At 38.5% G+C, this 22,015-nt stretch overlaps 1 protein-coding gene across 3 annotated transcripts in view; it reads right to left on the minus strand.

The window, feature by feature from the left end:
• Positions 1-340: 340 nt before the first annotated feature.
• The window catches only part of LOC122801729 (protein-lysine methyltransferase METTL21E-like), a 463,867-nt gene continuing 442,192 nt past the window's right edge, over positions 341-22,015 (minus strand). The window contains exon 5 of one of the 3 annotated variants that reach the window (XM_044071249.1): positions 341-2,626. In XM_044071249.1, coding sequence (XP_043927184.1) covers positions 2,223-2,626 — 404 coding nt within the window. In that variant the 3' untranslated portion in view covers positions 341-2,222. The remainder of the gene's footprint in view (positions 2,627-22,015) is intronic. The other 2 variants (XM_044071251.1, XM_044071250.1) reach the window with 2 other exon arrangements.

The raw sequence follows: 22,015 nt of genomic DNA on the forward strand, positions 1-22,015 counted from the left end.
TTCTCTGCTTCATACAGATTTTCATAAAATTTTCAAAATATTTCTAATACCTGTACAGGATTTGTGGTTATTTTGCTTGCTATAGACTTCCTAAGCTTAGCAACAACCCTTTCTATTTTATGTTGTGTGAGCCATTGTGCTAAAAGCTTTAGTTCGCTGGAGTCATAGACAGTTACTTAAAAGCAATCTTCCTAAACTCATTACTCTCTCAACTTCTTAGCTGAAATCAGAAACAAAGACCCAAAATCAGAAACAGATTTAAAATGTTTCCCTTAGAAAGCTGCTAGAATAAAAAGCTTCACATTAGCAAGCATTTTCTGAAGTATACAAAGTCGGAAACTAATGTCTGTAACTATTTAATAATTGCAATACTCAAGAGTTTGCTGTAAAGTGACACGTTTTACAAAGAATGGACAAAATATCTCTCGACTTCTCTGCTCAAGAATTGCGGACAAAACCAAAAGTAATTAGGTGGCAAAGGGCCAAGTTTCAAATACCATTTACTTGTATCTGTTTGCTAACCAGGTAAACTCACTGTACAAAGTGCCCCTTTTTGGGATGACCCAGGAGCACTATCTGAGTGACTTGCTTAAAGGTACACAGTAGGCAAATGGAGGTGCAAAGATTCAGACACTGCACTTTTGATAACAAGAAGCAGTTAGTTAATAACTCAGTACCTTAAGTTCCAAATTACTCCAATTAACTTGAAATGCATTTTCAGAACAACAACTATAAATAAGTTAAAAAAGGTCTGGCAGCTAGTGCAATAGATTAAGGCTCTAAGCTCTTAATGAGCTGCTCCCTGTAGTCAAGGCTACAGGGTTTGATTCTTTCTCGCTCCATTTGCCTACTGAGTGACTTTGAACAAGTCACTTAACCAGAGAGTGCTTCTAGGACATAATGAATAAAATCATGTATTTTTGGAATAATAAATATGATTAGTATTACTAATTGCACTCCCAAGTGACTTGCCTGAATTTGTATGCAATTATGTTTCACACAAATACCTCTTCTGCATAAAAGGAACCTCTGCTGTTCAAGTCCTGTGTTCATGCATTAAAAAAAATCAATTAAACCAAGTTTCTTCAGTCATGCTTTAAATCTCCCCAATAACTTTCATGCTTCAGTGGACAGACTGAACTTGTGTGTGAATCTCAGATATCCCATATTTCAACAGTTGACACATATATATTTTTTTAAATTTGCATTCAGGCCGGGACCCTCAGCTGCCTAGGTTGCCTAATCTTGCCCTGGTGTTGAATTTGTCTATCTACATCGTCATGTTTCTTGGTATTTGCGTTTCCTCCTAAAAACATGCTGGCTGATTATCTATGTATATACATTCTTATTCGGCTTATTTGTCATCACCATTAATTTCATGGCTGAGAAGAGCCATGGAGTAACCCAATTGCACAGTTAACAAATGATTAATACAAACAGTATCATAAGTATGACTACATAAGGCAAAACAGCAAAATAACAACAACATTATTAGAAAGATGGCCATTGTATACCAGTATTGAAAGTTGTCAGGGTTATGCGTTATTGCCTACTAATATCACCCTTGAAGGATACTGCATCTATCAGCGTTGCCTCGTACTTCAGCTCACTGGTTTTATAATTACTGAACAGCAGAGGACTTGGCTTACATTGTTGATTATTAGGTGTTCGAGGTGAGTTTGTATATGTATACTTTGAATTAAGAGGCATTGTGTAACATTTAGAGTCTGTAAACAAAGTGCAGTTTGCATAACAAATTATAAGGTAACACTTTTTAATTTTCATGCAGGTTGATAAACATGCAGCAGACATTTCAAGGTCAAATCCTTCAATAGCGTTTACAGCTTTGTGGTATCTACAAAAGGTAACAATGCAACTTGCACTGCAAAAATGTATATATTTTCTATATGTACATGGTTGAAGTGATGCAACTGGATGAAGCCAATTTACATCTGATGACGCTATTATATTTTATAAAGTTCTATAAAGGGCTGTACATAAGTTTGATATCTCACTACTCTTCGAGGTCTAGTCAGATCCACATCATGTACATGGTAACTCCAATAACAGAAGCATTTTATGCCAATCATAATTTCTCAACTTTTTATTGATGGGAAACAAATATTGGTAGAGTATACAGTTAAACACCCCCACAGGAAGTGTAAGACAAAATTCATGATGTCGCCCCACTTTTCTTTTACCTTTATTGTCGAGAAAATATTTCATACTGAAGTGATTGCTTTTTTTGTGCCTTTATATAGCCTGATCCCTAAGCTTGGAAGGTCATAAATAACTTCAACATGAAACAGACTTTGAAACCTGTCCACAAACTTATTTTCTTTTTCCAGTCTGAATTTCATTACCCAAAAAATAATAGTATTGGCTCTGCACAAGTGAAGAAATGTAGTCAAAAGTTCTTCTAAGAAAGGATGGCTGTATACAACATCTGCTGCCATGATGTAATCAAAGTTACAGGAATCCCTTGGAAACTTTGCTTCAAGGTCAACACCCCAGATAAGTTCTTTAACCACTGGCTGGTGCTTACATCTTGTTTTTGTATTACAGAAGATGTTGTACTGCAAGTTTCCTAGCACTTCAGGCAGGTCTGTAGCAGTCACATAGGCACCTGTATGAGTAAAGGCAGAAGCATTACCAAGAAGATGTCATTGTTTTCTTAAAAGTGTATTTAGTATTTATTTTATTTGATTTTGCTTTTATTTACCACCTTGGTCTGCCTGGATTTAATGAAAAAAGCCTTTTCAGCAGAGAGCCAGGGAGAAAGTTCCAGCATATTATGAACATTTTAAATAGACATTCAATAATATACATGAACAGATATTAAGTAATAAACATTAACAATTACACATACATTTGCTAATTAGATTACATTCATATAAAGCACAGACAATTATTACAGCATAAAAGATACTTATGCATTGGAAGATGCTGAACAATGAGCATTTCAAAAGGTGTATTAGTGGTTTATTAAATAGATAATAGATCTTGTCATTAGTGCCTAGAAATTCAGAGAAATGGAAGTGAGGGGAGGAACTAGTTAAGGCACAAAATATTAATTGTCTATTTAATTGGTGGGGTAGAAACAGGTTCACAGATATCTATATCTATCTATGTATTTATATATATCATAAGGTTTATGTTAGAAATACTAAGCCGGGGGTGAGCACTGAGCAGTGTCACAGAACTATGTAAATGGCTGTGAGATGCCAATAAAACTACTCAGATATATTCTTAGGAACTTGATTTTCAAGCTTTAAAATAAAGCTCTTTCTAGGAAGGCTATAAATCTGTGTGTGTTTGTGTGTGTGTGTGTGTGTGTGTGTGTGTGTGTGTGCGTGTGTGTGTGTGTGTGTGTGTGTGTGTGTGTGTGTGTGTGTGAATTTACAAATTTGCAGTAAACCGACCACATTTCATTGATAGTAACCTTGCAAATGGAAAACAGAAAGATATATATATATATATATTTTTTTTTTTTTGCAGGCAGGTGACCCCCCCCCCCACACACACACACACACACACACCTCATACTTCACATCCATACTACTTTAAATATTTCAACTCTGAGATCACACAACACTGGAGAAAAAGGCAATTGTCTTTATCCCATTGATGGAAATTTTGGACTAAACACACATTGTTCCATGAAAGCCAAGCAGTGCAAGTGAATGACCAATGGATGGGTTGATCTCTTCCATCTCTGTAGCAAAAACATAGACTTTGAAGAATGCTGCTGGTACCTTAAAAAGTATTTTCTTATTTTGCACCTTTTTTGCTTCAGTTGTCAGTTGCGTGGGACTGCATACTTGACGTGCTGATATACCCTACCCCCAAAAATACTGTCTTTGAAATGCCTCATATGTGTCTTGTAAAATAATTTTCTTCTACTGTGTCTTCCAGCGCTCAAGGACTGGCTGTTGCTACATCTTGGAACTGCCCATTAAAAGCAAGCATTCAAGTACTGCATGAGTAAATGAGGTCCTGTAGCACTTGTGGTGTGATTGCATCTCACAGTTTCTTATGTTTAATGTTTAAATTTGTATTGCGAAGTGGAACCTCCATGCATACCTCCGTGTCTTCGTTATGAAATCTAGTCCATTTCATTTAATGTTTGGAGTTTACATGGGGAACTTTCTAAGCTAAATTGGTTTATATCTTGACTTGAAGGAACTATGTTTGCACATTCTATAGTTGAATGAATTTCATTAGCTTGAGGTATCTTTCTTCTTGATGTGTTACTTGTTTCTCATTTTAGTGACATGCAAAGTTTCAAAGTAGAAAAAGATTAATTTTACTCCAGTATTGATGAGTAGCTAAGAAAAGCAATCATTCTTTTCAAATTCTAATGCTGATAACTCTATGACCTGGAGCAATCGTACAGTAAGTTTATAAAAGTAAAAGGGAATGGAGTGAAGCCATCAAAAATAGGGATGCTTGGGAGCTTGTCCCCTGCTAAAATGATTATTTTTAATATTTACATATTTGCATAAATTTCCATTCTTTTTGACTATATAACATAAATGCCTTTGGAAGTACTTTCCTGCAAATACTGGGCGGCACAGTGGTGCAGCGATTAATGCTGTCGCCTCACAGCAAGAGGTTCTCCGGTTTGATTCTCAGCTAGGGTGCCTCCTGTGTGGAGTTTGCATGTTCTCCCTGCATTCGCATGGGTTTCCTCCGGGTACTCCGGTTTCCTCCCACATTCTAAAGACATGCTTCTGGAGCATTTCTCCCCGGGCCTCCGCTGAAAACAGGATCTGTGGAACCTAGTCAGACTTTCCCGGTCAACAAAATGTTAAATAAAAAAAAAATAATAATAATATCAGAACTAATAAACAAAATCAGTCCATTCATAACAGTCTTTCCAAAGCTACAGCCTTAGTTAATGCATATATAATAAGCTATTATAAGTCTGGAAGCATTTTTACCCTCAGAGGGTACCATGTCACTCAACCATGCTTAATATTTCATGAACTCCAAGACACTGATATTGTGGACTAGTATCATGTGGAAAAGGACATTGTGCAGAACCTGGTAGACATGTATCAATCTCATTTGTAGGCCTGTGGGAGTTGTGGATTACCTATCCCACTTGATAATAATGGGTGTATAGATCTATGTATACTTGGTACAGAGACCTTTCACTGGCCAGCTGGGGATACAGTGGGAATTTCTCAGTCATCTGCTTCAAGAATGTTCCATTATTTTATTGACTCCATGCTATAGCATGTGTAGGAACATATGTAGTTCACATGTACCACAGAGGAGAAAGCAAACATCATGTGGGAATTCAGTTGATATAGCCTTTTTCCCTGAGGTACTTGGGGTCTAAAGACTGCACCCACATTAAAATAAAGGCTCTGTCCGGGAAGCTGGGAAGAAGTTATGTGAACTGTAAAGGTTATCACTCCATTAAGTGTCGGGTGACCTGTAGTGCACAGGGTGCAATCTAAAATGTGTGTGTAGGCCACCAACGTAGTTTCTGTGACTTCAACATATGACACAGTTGTGGACCCTATCAGTGGTTTGTGAGGGGTGACTTCCCTTTCAGCATCTTATTGGTGATGCCAGATATGCCACGGAGCCATAGTTAATGACACCAATCAAAAAGTATCATAATGGGACAGACCAGGGATACAATTTTGCCCTGTCACTGACTGGATGGATCATGTGGTACCCTGCAGTATGACCCTGATTAATGTGCTAAAATATTTTCAGTATGTACAATGCTGAATGATATATTAATTAGAAGGCAGTTACAACAGAGGGGACAATTATAGGATGAACAGCTTCCAGCAAACCAGGCACTGGAGGGTGACCTAGATGAGGAGTCATGGGAGGAGCTAACATCAGGGGATGAACATGCTTGATAAAGGTGACTGCAGTATACAGTGGTACTGGCAAAGAGACAGTGGCATGTATACAGCATCATTTCATAGTACAGCATGCACATTGCAGTGAAAGAAATGCATGCAAACCCAGCACCAAATTCTACTTATCTAGACATAGGCAGCCCAAGTAATAAATTACAAAGTGCAAGACACAGGTATCATCATCTAAATAGGAGGGGGAGGGGCAAAGTGTGCAATGTCTTTCACAGGGAAATGCGTGAGTGATGTAGAAGCTGAAAGTGTATGACTGTACTGTGTGCATGAAGTGGGGCTGGAGGGGATTATTGAAAAAGCTTTGTGATGAACCACTGTGCTCATTGTTTGAGTGTGCCAGGCAATGGAGACTGTAATAGGGTGTGTGTGTGTGTGTGTGTGTGTGTGTGTGTGTGTGTGTGTGTGTGTGTGTGTGTGTGTGTGTGTGTGTGTGTGTGCATGCACATGCGTGTGCGCACATGTGTTTGTGTTTGTGCACATACAGTGGAATTCAGCCTCAATACTAGTTGCAGCACTGCAGCTTGATCTATTGGATACGTTCAGGATGTGCATGGTAGGTGGCTGGGCATTCTGTGTGTGCCACTCTCCTTGAGAGCTGCCTCTACTAAGAGTAGCAGGGATAGTATCCTTGTTCTGGGTGAATGTTGGTGAACTACATAACTCTGAATGTTGTACATTACCAGATGCCCCACTGCCATGATTGGTATAACCCTAAGGATACCCAGTCTGAGCTGTAGTCACCTCTACAACAATGGTAATGTGGAAGAGCTAGTGCTTTACAACTGTGACCTTGTCCATTCTTGGCTATGATGACCACCATCTGTGGATGTAGCAGTGGATCGGTTGCATGGACTTCACCTGCCCCATGGCATTTGAGCATGAGAGGACATTGGACTTTTCAGTATGTTACTGCATTTATCAAAACAGTCACAAATACAGGACATATACTCCCTGAGATCACCTTACACATATGCATTATCCATACTAACTCAGAAATAACTTTTGTGGTACAAGCTCCTGCCTCCACAAAAGCCCTGCAAACACATGCCCTTCCACCAACTGACATAGCTAGTTCATGGGGAGGGCACAACTCATGCCTCTGATGACACTGATACACATCCCCCTCCCCTATGGTATTTGTGATAAACCTTGATGACTGGCCCATAGTGGGTATCACAGTGCCTGGACTGTGAGAGTCTTTGGCAATCTGCCCTTCTTGTATGGTGTGTGTCTTGTGGATGTCCACAGGTACATGTCTGTCTATGGCCTGAGCTGGGGATCCAGTGAGCAAGTGAGCACTCTCTCTGCATCCAACACACACACACACACACACACACACACACACACACACACACACACACACACACACACACACACACACACACACACACAGACTCTGAACTCCCCAACCATGCCACCTGATCACTACAATCATTGTTACAGTGAGATGCTCCTCCAACACCAGACAGTGGAACCTCTGCAGAGGTGGACCTAGATAGAGATTCATTAATGAACACAGCAAAACACACAGTCCAGCATATGTTTAACCCAACACCTCTAACATACTCCTAGTGCAGCTTGAATACTGCAGTACTAGAAATACCTTACTTTGTACAGGTCCTTTGGTGGGTGCACCACTTATTTTCTAATATAACCCCAAACAGACTTTGTTACTAAATGTACAATGAGTACTGGGGCAATTAACATAATCATATGATTAAACAGGTATGCCAATAAAAAAAACATGGTGAAACATCTGCCAAGTGTTATTTTTGTGGCTGGTCATGGACATTAAAATATGCTTGCCTGCCTAAATCATGTTTAATTTGAGTGGACTTTTCTCATTTAATGATTGTGACAAAGTACAATGTTAGTGTGGGGAGAAAGCAGATACAACAAGAAGGAGTGTGGCTAAATGTAGGGTGTGTAAATAAAGGGACACTTTTGGATGCATTGTCAACATCAAATAGTAAATATTGAAAAAGAAAGGAAAGGGAAGAAAACATGCACAAGGAAGAATATGAAGAGGCTGGAGAGAGAGTGAACTCGATGACGAAGAAGAAACTATAGAAGAAGAAAACAATATGGAGGGGAAAAATGAAGAGAGAGAGTGCATGCAGGGGGAGACGTCAGGAGAAGGGATTGATATTAATAACTTTTTTGAAATTCTAGCCAGTGAAAAATCTGACTCTGTGGATAACTGATTATTTGTACATTAACCCAGGAAAAATATTCAGTTGGGGAACGAGGAAAAATAAGAATATGAATATTAAAAATATTTTCCAGTAAACTTAAAAAGAAGAAAAGTCATCGATTTTAGACTACTTTCAGTAAATGTGAACAGTATTATTAAAGATTAATTATTCTGTTACTGGATATAAAATTCCTAGGCAAGCAAAAAAAGACTGCAAACAGGGTATTGTTACCTAATTTATATAATTGCGGGGTAGAACATAATATAGAACTTAGGAAGTGAATGTTGCTCTGGAGTGGCAGAATTGTGTGAAAAAAAAAAAACAACAAAAGAACAATGAAAACACTAAATGTAATATTGATAAGGAAGGGAATGTCAACTATTGTGAATGTGAAGTGGAGAGATCATGTTTATAGAACTATAGCATTATATGTATATATATATATATATATATATATATATATATATATATGTGTGGATATACTTTTCTTTGTCGAAATGTCATTATTTTGAAAAAGAAAAGTAGAGGACCACTTACGTGAAAGTGCACTTAAACGAAAGTGCACTTTTGTGAATATCGGTTCAACGAACTGATAAAAGACACAAAAACAGTGTTTTGCAGGGAGCAAGTGCCCCTGTGCCCCACACACCCCCGCTACTTCAATATACTAACTCCGACATCACACTACAGTGGGGAAACAGGTAAATTCCCTTTTCCCCGCTGTATTGTGCTTTGGCACCACGGTGTTTCTTATAACCATGAAGGACTTCTATAAAAAGTGGTCTGAACTGTGGGTGGAATTTAAAAAGAATCATAAAAAGTGTGTTTGCAATAGCAGGATGGTGTACGAAAAGAGAAAGTGAAGTATGGGGAACGTCCAGAAATGCATTAATTGTGAAAATATTTAAATACAAGTGCAAAATGTTCTGGGAGATGAAAATAAGAAAAAGAGAAAAAGAATATGTAAATGAAGAAATTATCAAGAGAAAATGCTATCATACCAATAAAAAATTGATGATATAGACAAAAATAGAAAGATGTGGTATGATAATGTACTGAACAATATTTATTATTATACCATGATCCCCCCAAAACGTGCACGCTGATTGGCCAGCGTGCCCGTTGTAAATCGAGTTATACTAATGGAAAAAGGTCCGGTCGCCCGGACTTTTTTCCATTAGTATAACTCGGTTTTTTAAAACACTGTCTCGCTAAGTTAAATGGGTTTAACATAGCTAGACAGCTTTAAAATAAGCAACGGAGATCTCCGTTGCTTATTTTAAAGCTGTCTCGCTATGTTAAACCCATTTAACATAGCGAGGCAGTGTTTTAAAAAAAAGCAACGGAGAAAGCAAGATCTCCGTTGCTTTTTTTTAGTGTTTCGCTATGTTAAATGAGTTTAACATAGCAAGACAGTTTTAAAATAAGCAACGGAGATATCCGTTTATTTTAAACTGTCTCGCTATGTTAAACTCATTTAACATAGCTAACACTAAAAAGCAACGGAGATCTTGCTTTCTCCATTGCTTTTGCCCACAGCTCTGATGTACCGCGAGGCGCCAGTACATCAGAACTGCCGCGGATGCCAGACATCTGCGGAAGGGCAGTAAACAGGCATTATACTATGCCATTATTTAAGAAAAGTAATAGTTTCTTTTCTTAAATAATGTCATGGTATAATAGCAATAACCCACTTCTGGGTGTGGGTAATGCTAATAATACCCTCGGTTGGCTTTGTTTGGTCCCTCGGGCTCGGGACCAAACCACACCAACCGTGGGTAAATTTAGCATTACCCACACCCAGGCGTGGGTTATTGCTATATTATTACTGTTAGTAGTAATAGTAATATTATGTAACCCACGGGAAAACTGACCAGAAGATGTGATTAGAGCCATTAAAGTAAGGGAAAAGTGGAGTACCAATCTAGACAAGTGTCAGGATTTGCTACGGAGACCAGTAATAAATAAGTTAGCAGTAAAGTGGAATATGCCATATAAAAAGAAACTTGAAAGAGTGTGTTTATTTTCTGGGGAGGAAGAGGCAACAGAATATGTTTGTTTGAAAAATAAAAGAGTGGTGGAACTCTGGAAAAACTGTGAAGAAAACTTTTTTGAGAATATTAATTACATAAACAATGTAGATATGAATATGATTATGTATGAATATTATAAGAAGAAGAAAGAGTATGAGATAAAAGTAGATGAGCATTTATTTTATGTAATTTGGAATGAAAGTTTCAGTTTAATTTTGTTTAACTGGAAATGGATTTTTGAAGATATATTATGAAAAATTAGATTATGATTGTGGAAGGAGTGGTGATCAGTTATGGGAGAATAAAAATGAGGGTGTTGAAAGAAAACTGATAAATAATGAACAAAATAGAAATGTGTATATATGTGCCTGTAAATATGTACATTTTGTAAATATGTAAAGAGTGTTTTTTAACACTCTGTTAAATCAAGGGCCCCTACTCTTTTCAATATGTGCTGTGGGATCTTTTACATCCACCTGAGCTACCACCACCTTAAGGCAGATGACACCTTGGTTTAATGTCTCATCCAAAGGATGAAGAGATATACATTTTGTTAAGACATGGATTTATATGTAGATAGTTTTTAAGTATTTATTTAAATGTGCACTTAACTGTTGGTCAGCGTGACCATCTAATTACTTGTCACACACACACACATTTATATATGTGTGTCAGCTTCTCAGTGGTGATAGTATTCTATGTCCCTTATTATGTACTATCTACCTGGTGCTTGTAGCAGTTCACCATCGTAGGATACTGGTACTGTATGTCATTCTTAGCTGTGAGCTGTTTGTTCAGAACAATCATAGTGGGATGGCTCAACGTGTAATCTACTGTCAGTAGGACAGGTTCTGTATTGTAATTCTGCTGAAGATACATTGCACACATTCTCATTTGGAGGTCCCCTGTGACATCCTGGTGTTCCCTTACTTCTATGTTTATGCGACTCTTGTTTGCTGTTTAATCCTCCCAGTAGCCACTCTCTTCTCTTTCTTTGTCTGACATCTTTTATTCCATTGTGCTCAGTGTATCAGCACCTCCCTTGTCATTCTTGTCTGTCTTCCATGTCTGTTCCTTTAAAGCTACTTCTTATCCTAACCCTTTGACCTTCATTTTATTTTCCTTACTTCCATACTTCCATCCCCAACTTACCTTCTGTTTATATCTATGGTGGCATCCTACCATCGCCCAGAATGACACCGCAGTACAAGAACAAAATGATTGACTTCAACAATTGGCTAAGATTCTGGTGTCATTCTAAGGGGATCCAGTATCTGTCTGCCTGGGATGACATGGCTGACAAACCACGATGCTTTGCCAGAGATGGCCTGCACCTGTCACCCCTGGGATTCCGGATTCTGGCTAAGGCTCTTGCCACCCCTATAGTGCCTTTTTTAGGCAAGGTTCAAATGACAAATTCACCACCGTAACAGGAACAGGCAAGCAAAAACTGAGGGTAATGCTGCTCAATGCTAGAAGTCTAAATCTCAAAATGCACTCCCTCGAGGCACTCCTTAAAATGGAGAATATCAATATCTGTGCAGTGACTGAGACCTGGTTCAAGGCCCCAGAGTGCACCCCTGCATTATCAGGCTATAACTCATACCACACTTTTTGGCCATCTAACCTAGACCGGAACACCAAAGGTGGAGGTGTGTCCATATTCGTTAAGGATATCCACACCTCCAGGCAAGTTGCTCAGCATAATGCATCCGAGGTCATCCAAGTGCAACTAACTCTGGGCAAAACTGCAATCCAAATTGTAGCTTGCTACAGATCCCCCACCATGCCCCAGGATTCCCACTACTCTTTTTTTGATATACTGGAAAATATTAGAGTTTAACCAAACACCCTAATAATGGGTGATTTCAACTACCCCACCATTAACTGGGAAAATTACTCATGTACCAACTCCTTCACTCAATGCTTTCTGGAATTCATAAATTCCAGTGCCCTGGATCAACTTCTCCACACCCCCACCAGGGGCAACAATATCCTAGACCTAGTCATTACCAACATGAGTGACCGGTGTTCCACACCTGAAGTCAACTCCTCGTTGGTCAGATTGGACCATAAGCTAATCACCCTGGATATACACATCCCACCCTCACCCCTCATTAAGGAAACCACAATAAAAAATTTCTCTAAAGCCAACTTCATGCTTCTTAAGACAGAAGTGGTGAACTTCATGAAACCCATGCAGATGGACGATACAGTTAAGACTGCTGAATCCTACACAAATGCACTCTATAAGCACTTACACAAGTGCATGTATCATGCTATCCTGAACAGAACCAAGATGCTATCCTCTAAAAAAAGGAAGCCAATCTGGTGGTCCCCTGCCATAAACAAACCCTACAACAGAAGGAAGAAACTGTTGCAAAAGAGAGTAAAATCCCATGAGTGGAGGAACTTCCAGGTCAGCCTCAGTAAGAAGCTAATATCCCTTATAAGATCCTCCAAAGCTAGCTATGAAAACAAAACCACCACCGATTCTAAGGATAACCACAAAGCATTCTATATCTATGTCAGGAATCTCAATGGCAACACCCAGATCTGCTCTGAGTTACAGCACAACGGCATGAAAATTACAGAACCAACTGATATGGCCAACATCCTGGCAGATAAGTTCAGTGCTAACTTTACCCCCTCTCACCCCCTAAAAGGCCCATATCTATACAGGAAGAATGCAGAGTCCCTGTAATCACAATTATGCAGGTAAAAGCTGCACTCTCTCAAGCCAAAAACACAGCATCCATGGGACCGGACAACATCCCAGGCTGCATTTTACACAAACTTCAGAATGAACTGGCACCCCACCTAAGCACCATGTTCAGTCATTGTCTCACATCAGGCTTTGTGCCCACTGAATGGCGCACAGCAACAGTTATTCCACTCCACAAACGGGGAGCCACCACTGTTCACAGGAACTATCACCCTATTAGTCTGATGAGCCTGGTCTGTAAGACCATGGAACGTATCATCATGGAACTGATAAACAAAGACACTGGTAACCTCCAAACTCTGGACCCCACCCAGTTCGTGTTTGTGAAAGGCAGATCATGCCTCCTGAACCTGATTGACTTCTTTGAGGCAGTCACCAAAGCTGTAGACGAGGGTAAGGTGGTTCACACAGCCTATTTTGACCTTGCCAAGGCTTTCGACACCATCCCCCATTCTGGAATATAGATAAACTCACTAAACTAGGTAAAAATACTTACGTCATAAGATGGGTTGCCAACTGGCTCACTGACAGAACCCACATTGTAAAAGTTGCAGACTCCAAATTTAACTTCAAACCAGTGACAAGTGGAGTACCACAGGGTTCAGTCCTGGGACCTCTCCTGTTTGGTATCTACTTCTATAAAGTAAGGACTAACACAGAAGGCCTTTGGCTAATGAAGTTCACAGATGACTGCAAACTAGAAGCCATAGTCGAGTCCCCAAATGATGTGGACATCCTACAGAAGGGCCTCACTGAGACAGATGCCTGGTATCAGAGCCATGGCCTCAAGTTCAATGCCAAAAAGTGCATTGTCATCTGTTTTGGTAAAAACTCTGTACCCATGAACTACTACATAGGCAGCAATCTACTTAATGCCAAATGTGTGATAAGAGACCTTGGGACCCAGGTGGACAGTAGCCTCTCCTTTGATAATCACATCACCACAGTAGTCAGGAAATCCTTCTACTTGGCAAACCTCATCACAAAAGGGTTCTCATCCAGGAAAAAATAGGTCATTGTTCCCCTCTACTCGACACTCATTAGACTCATTATAGAGTACAATGCCCTTTTTGGATTGTACCTCACAAGACATCTGTAGCAGCTAGAAAGGCCACAGAAGTCCCTCACAAAGATGATTACTGGCCTCAAACATATGCCCTACACTGACCGTCTCAAAAAACTCCAGCTTTACTCCATAGCATATCACCTACTCTGAGGTGATCTCTGCCTAACATATAAAGCTCTGTCAAACCCAGAGCTGTCGGACATGCTGCACCTAATGAAATCCCAGTCCCTCTGAGCTACATGCTCTAGGGACCTAAACCTTGTCACCACAATAAACAGAACATGCTGGAGGGATAGATTCCTGTCCCAGAGAATTCCCATACTCTGGAACAAGCTACCCATCTATGTCAAGCAAAGTTCCTCATTAGCACTCTTCAAGAAAAATCTTGATGAGTGGATGGGAAATAGGAAATACACCCTGGGGATCACTTCTGTGGCTCTGCTCGACAGGGGCACAGGAAATTAATTTTAGTGGATGGTGTAAGCCAGGGAACCTTATTGGCTATGCTTACTTAGGCCCTTGGGCCAATAGCCTAGTACCTACCTATGAACTTATGAACCTATGTATTGTGCTTTCCTCTGCTTGCTTCTCCTTTTTCATAAGGTTCCTATACTTCCATTTCTTTCCTTTTCATTTTGTCTAAAAATAAATGAAACCAAGCTGTGCTGGTCCATTAAAGCTGACGTGCATTTTATAACTTGCTGCTTCTTAGCACACATCTGTGCACTGAGCAGCTTTAAGGTGTGAACACGTGCCTCATTCACAAATGTTTCTCATCTCATACTGTGGCTATTACTCAGGGATACATGATCCTATGACAGTCTCTGCTGTGGTTGCAAACAAGATATTTAAATAGCTGTCCACTTCATAGTGCTTTTCCACACTGTTGATTCTTAATGTACTCCAGGTCTCACCATACACAATACGGAGATAGGGGCCAGTGCACTGGGCCTTACTATACACAGTACAAAAACAGGGTCCAGCCTGGCCCAACTTTGGCTGCCATGTTTCTGAATCCCAGGTATTATTTTACTTTGTTCTAATGTGGAGATTTGATAACATTGCTGAATGTCAGGTCAGTGGCTCAACAGGTAGCACACTCACCTTTGGTGCTGGAAGATCAGGAGTGTTGTCTCTTTTCCACTCCAGGTGATTGGATTAATTTTCATATTTCTGATGCTGCAGTACAACATTAGGGGATGCTGCACTCCGAAGGGTACTGCCCTTCAGAATAAATATTAAACCAAGGCACCATGTACTTGAGTTGGTAGCAGCTCAGGTGGATGTCAAAGATCCCATGGCACCTATCGAAAAGAGTTCACAAAGTTCCCTAATGCCCTGTCCAAATTTTCCATACTAGTATAAATATCACCTTGAGTGCCCCTGAAAAGAAGCCACTAGCCTAGCAGGATTAACCTGGTCAAAAAGGGATAAATAAAATAAATATAAGAAAATTAACATTGTTCATTATTTTTTTTTTACTGAAAAACTATATGTCTACAATGATATTCTGAAATAGTGAATGATTTTAGATGGATTGTTTATCTTAATTTGTCTCTTAATACTAAATCAAACATGGCAAGAGGGGCCTCACAAAGAGAACTTTTCTTTTCACTTTTGTTCTTATCTCTGATGTTTCGGTACAGTCTAACTAATAAAGATTATGCCTCATCATCCTGTTATGCTAGGACTTATAATGGCCCACATGGATCTACTTTGGTAGATTGAAATACTATAACACCAAAACTCATAAAGATGAGAAAAAAACATTGTTACTACACTTCTACGAATTTTAACAAAGCAGAAAGTTTGAAACAATGAATCAAGTAATGCGAATATCTGGAAGTAATCGGAGAATTTGAATGGACATCACGTTAAACTCAGAAAGACATCTTCTTCAGTGTAACATAATATGTAAGAGAAAAATTTTTCATGTTTACTGATTGTGAAAAGAGACTGAGATATAGTGATGATTGGGAAATGAACCCTTTTCTCCACTGTAGTGCGATCTCGAAGTTGGTATATATATATATATATATATATATATATATATATATATATATATATATATAATAAATATATATATATATATATATATATATATATATATATATATATATATATAATTTGCACAGGGGGCACAGCCCCCTACATGGGGGATACAAGAGGGCTTGTCCCCACCCTCGCAAAAAGGTTGGAAAAGTATTATTTTTTTGTTTAAGCTACGTTTATTAATATACAGATTTGTTTCTGTGTTGCATGCAATGTCCATTCAAATCCTACAGTGACTTCCAGACATGCACATTAGTTGATTTGTTGTCTAAAACACTGGCTTTATTAATATTTGTAAATGTGAATTTGCAATGTTTTGTCTCATTCTTATGAGTTTCGGTGTTATGATATTTCGGTCTACTGAAGTAGACCCCTCCCCCACACATATCACCCCATGAGGACTGAAAGACATAGAGCTTAATAGCTGCATCATAACACTGCCAATCCATAAAGGCACAGAAAACAGAATGTCATCTGTGGTTGGATTTTAGCTAACCACTTGTGATTGTGAAGCACATCGTTTTCTTAAAGACTGACAGTCACTTTAGCAAAATCTTTTTTGTGGTGCTCATGTTTATGTTAGCTCAGTTCTACTCTGGTTTATGGTGTTAAACAGCAACATAACAAGAATTAATGCATTTTTTACAGAAGGTTTCTTAATTTTTACTTTTATCAGACTGGCACTGGTGTACTGAGGAAAATCTGTCAACACAGCACCTAGTTAGAAATAAAATGATTTATAACATCACTGGAAAAGTATTAAATCCCATTCAGGAAAACAAAAACAGCTTATGCAATCTTACCATCCAGATTCAGTAACAGCACATCATGCTGTTTTGCTTGACACATAACTAGCATACAAATGTAGCCATTTAAACATGAAGAACACAGACAAAAGTAGATAATCCTGGACACTCAACCTTGGTCAGTACAGGCTGACTGTGAGTTGTGAAGTTATACCAGCCACCATTATTGGCCTGAATTTACCTGTCTGGAGCTGACATACTTTCCTGTGTCCATGATTGTTTCCTTTAGATAGTCTGAGTTATTTGTATCGTCAAAGTAAATTTGCATTCTTTGACTATACTATGCTATGCTTTACTATATATTGTCCCTAAATTTATACAAGTGCTCACATTTGATGGACAGGTTTTCCATCCAAAGTTAATCCTTTTTTATAACTATTATTCGTAGGATTGAATCAGGCTCCCCACAAACCTTCCATCGGGTGGCATAGTGGCACAGCAGATAGTGTTGTCACCTCACAGCAAGAGGTTTCCCAGTTTGATTCTTAGCTGGGGTGTCTTCTGCGTGGAGTGTGCATGTTAGTCCTGTGTTTGCGTGGGTATGGTCTGGTTTCCTCCCTTTTACTGGATTAAATGATTTCTGATAATGGATGCATGATCTGGTATTCAACAGCATGCTCTCCTATACCACTGGAATTCATATTAACAAAACAAGAAGGAAAAGAGAGAAGGATTAATGCTGTAGCCATCCTTGTAGGAAAATATAAACCACAGAAATCATGGCAATGTTTTCATTTTTATTTTATGTGTGATTCTACCACAAAGATTGTGAGCATAGTCTCGAACAGTCACCCCCATGATGTGTCAGGTACTATGCTGTATTGCCATACTTACTTCTCTAAGATACTCTAACTGTAATGGCATTTCTGCCCTGGAACAAGTCACTCAACTGATCCAGGGTATTTTAGGTCTTGTATCCAGAGATAAACTCAAAAGATAAAACTCATCTCAATTTAGTTTCTTGTTGAGTGTTGAAAACAGACCTTTTGTATGTAAAATCACCCCAAGTAAAATTAACTTGAGTGTAGTCATTTCCAGTGGTGTAAAGTGATAAAGCCCTGCCTAAAGCCTAGGTGACCCAAATTTGATTATCACCTTGGGTGTGATGGGGCTAGCAGGGGAGGATGGATATGGCTGGGGGAATGGTGTGTTGGAGCTGGTGAACACTGTCATATAACTTTGGAGTAGCGGTATGAGATAAATGCATGACTGGTCGATGAGTGAATGTCTGACTCACCAAGCCATGGAAAGGCAATATGAGCCTCCTTTATGATATAGATCTCTCATCTGTCTACCCAGGGTGTTGTTATGGCCATTATAAATGACATACTCTGGATGCCAATGAAAGTCTAGGCAACCCTCATAACGGCTTGAATTTTGGCCCCTCTGAATAGTTCATGTCATGATTCTACTATTTCCAGCAAAAGGTGAATGAATGTACTCAAGTCCAATAATGGGAGACTTGATGGTTGACAGTTGTGGGAGAAAACGAACCTAGAACAAAAATTAACTTGAGTCACGTGCATCTGTGTTTATGTGTGTATGTATATGCATGCACATACTGGGAAGTACTAGTGCAGTTGTATGGTCTTCTAAGTACTGCCTCTCTAATATTCTGAAACCACTTTCAAAGTATTAGCTTCTATTGAATGAGGCATCCCTATAGCAGTTGTCACTGATGGAGGTCTTCTTTAAATGGCATGGCATATTAAAGCAAAAGGGACTGATCTTGGAAAGTCTGCATTTTACTTTAACATTAAATCAGCAGTACTTCCTGGAATAGGATATATTTATATTCAACCACATTTCTGAGGCTGTTTGATATCACTGTACTGGAAAACAGTCTAATGTCACTTATGATTATATTTATCCCCTGTCATAAACACAAAGAAGCCATGTCTTTTCTCTGTGAAAAGAATTGAGCAGTTTTGCAGTTTTTAGTTTGATATCCAACAGATATGTTGTAAGCAAAGATCCTATAGTGTTGCATGCTAACTCTCTGTTCTCCATATGTGTATAGAATGTGTGTCACGTGTGTGTGTTTGTAAGTGTCATATGTATACTCGTGTGCGTGTGTGTGTGTGTGTGTGTGTGTGTGTGTGTGTGTGTGTGTGTGTGTGTGCGTGTGTGTGTGTGTGTGTGTGCGCACGCATGCATGTTTGCGTATCCTGTGATAGGCTAGTGCCCCATCCCAGATTTATTTCAATGCCCTTTGCCTGCTGGATGCCTGGATGGATCTTGATCTTCTCTGACCCTGAATTGTATTAACCAGGTAATCAGGGAATGAAAGAATGAGCATCTGATAAGAGCTATGGAATTATTCTGATTTGGAAATTCCGATAGCTCCTTATTCAAATGTCGGCTTTCAAAACCCCAAGTGTTGAAAAGCTACAAAAAACGACCAAAAACCCAGAGAAGAACAAATCTAGAAAATGACTCTTCTCCTTAAAACTTTTTTTGCAAGGAAGTAATCCCTCTGCACCACCCACACTCCTCGAACTTATATATGCCAGCATTGAGACTGCCATATCTTAGAGAATAGGGAATATTCTGAGAAATGGCATCTTGGACATAGTATATGTAAGTCCGTTGTTTTGGCCATTCAGTCTCCATGTTTTGGGACTCTCTCTAGCAGGTCCCAACATTTTAAATGGTTACCAAATTAAATACTTAGCTAGATTTGAATGGGTAATAAATGCTCCCTTCCTAAGGCAGCATCAGCTTTTAATAGCACAATAATAATAGAATTTGAGGGACACTAAAAATTGAAAGGAATAGTGGAATAGTTAAATTATTGAAACCTCTCAAGAAGATGACTAGACGACTGATGAACTTTGCCCAACAATCTGAAGCTAGTATCTGATTCCAAATTACAGAATGGCTTACAGTTGCTCTTTGAAGATCGACTTTATTGAAACCATGTGTTGAATGGTCAGAAGACTCAGCATGAGTCTCCATTGGATGTGATAACTCAATATGGTAATGATTTACAGAAGCTGATTAATACTGAATGAAGCTTGAAATTCAGTCTGTGATTGGTTTGGTAGTCTTTTAACCTTATTGTATTTGGCTGGATGCTGTTTTCATAGAAGTCAATTCAGAGTTTATAGGATCATAGGAGTTGCAAGGAAACTGAGCCAAGTGGCCATTTCTGCCTTGCTAGTATCCACACTTAGTCCTTACCTCCCTTATCAAGAAGGGACAGACTAGTCAAACCAGGGGTGAATTTATGAATACACATCCAGTTGTCTATCCACTTTTTGAAGGGAGACAGTGTGACACACTCTTAATTTGGTATGAAAGTTCATTCCAGAGATGGGTTAGGTACTTTGTGACAAATCTATCACTTCATCTTGTCTTGTTGATTTGTTGGAGTAGGTTTAGATCTTTGATTTTTGATTTATAAAGATATAAGAGCTCTTGGACTACTGGATTTCTTATGGCTCTGTGCGCGAGGCACAGGTTGGACCAGCAGAGTCCACAGGATACTGAATAATAAGATATAGTTTTCAGTCTTTTCTGATAGCTCATGTGTTTTAAGCCCTTAATCTTTTAAGTTAGGAACCTTTGGTGTCTTAACAATTGCTTGATATACTTTGTAAGCTGCATCCCAAAGGCGACATTGTATTCTATTATTGGTCTAATCAGTGCAGAATACAAGGAGTTGAGGACTTCCTTTGATTTAGTGGAAATACCTTTTGCTATGAGTTGTGCAAGTTAGAAGGATTTCTTAACCACCATTGCAACATGGTGGTCAAATGTGAGGGAAGAACTATCTACTTAGGTACCTAGATCTCTCACATCCTCCTCCGTTTGAAGCTGTGTGATTTGTATGCTATAGGCTGAAATTGTGGGTTACTTACAGAAGGTGCGCATTTTAGCACTGAGTTTGAGTCCATTCATTGTAAACCAGCTATTGATGAGTTTAAGCACTTGTTGGAGTGGAGTACCTGTACCTCACAGGGGGACTTTATAATAACTCCTAGATTACAATCATCCTCATTTTATTAACACATATGTGGTGCAGAATGTTATACCTCTAACAGCCTAAACATATTTTCCATTCCAGAGCATTTTCTTAAACATAATCTTAAAAATTAATAAGATACACAAATGCAAATATTTCTTGAACAATAAAAACTATTAAAACTATACAAATAGCAACGTTATTAGTAAGAAGTATTCTTTACAGTGATAATCAGTGCATTCTGTTTTTTCAGTAAATACTGTAATATATTATAATGCATACAATCTCTAAATTATATTTTTTCTAAACTTTCACAAACACATTGTCATATCTTGAAAACTGTACAACTTAGACATATATTGTTAGAACTGTTTTGTTGACCAGACATAAGCTTTTTTTCACATGACAACAATACATTCCTCTGCACTCATACACACACACACACACACACACACACACACACACACACACACACACACACACACACACACACACACACACGTAAGTGCATGTTTATTAAGATATTTACAGCAATATGAAGACAAATGTTTAATTGTATAATGATAAAATTAATACTGTATAACTCAAAGTGCAAATATCAAAGTCAGTTTTCTTCAACATCTAAAGTTTCACCTAATGTCCACACACACACACGTAAGTGCATGTTTATTAAGATATTTACAGCAATATGAAGACAAATGTTTAATTGTATAATGATAAAATTAATACTGTATAACTCAAAGTGCAAATATCAAAGTCAGTTTTCTTCAACATCTAAAGTTTCACCTAATGTCATGCAACAGTTGTAAGTCACTTGTTTTTTTGAAGTATTAAGTAATACAGAAATATTGCTTATTTTCATAATTACTAACAAACAATTGCAATATTTCCAGTATAACATGATAAAAACCAGTTTTGACAATAAATTGTCCTGTCTCCCACACTGGAGTTTCATACCATACAGTTCAATAAAATGTAGGTCTTTCATTTATGAAAATATGAACAAGAATATGAAAATATAAATAATAAGTGAGGCAAAGATTAACTTCTCCACTGCAGGACATCCTAGAATAATATTCTTAGTGTCATTTTGTTAATAACTCCTTGCCCTTTCTAATACTGCCTATTATTAGATGGCAAGTCATTTATATAAAGAAGCCAGACCCAAAAAAAAGTTCTAGATGCCATAAGGAAGTATACAAGAAAGGCATTTTAGGCTTGACCAAGTTAGCCATAAATCCTCATTTGACATATGGAGATCTGAGAAGCAA

The sequence above is a fragment of the Protopterus annectens genome, chromosome 5.part0, assembly GCF_019279795.1.
Source record: "Protopterus annectens isolate FY-2018-M chromosome 5.part0, PAN1.0, whole genome shotgun sequence".
In the NCBI taxonomy this organism is placed as follows: Eukaryota; Metazoa; Chordata; order Ceratodontiformes; family Protopteridae; genus Protopterus; species Protopterus annectens.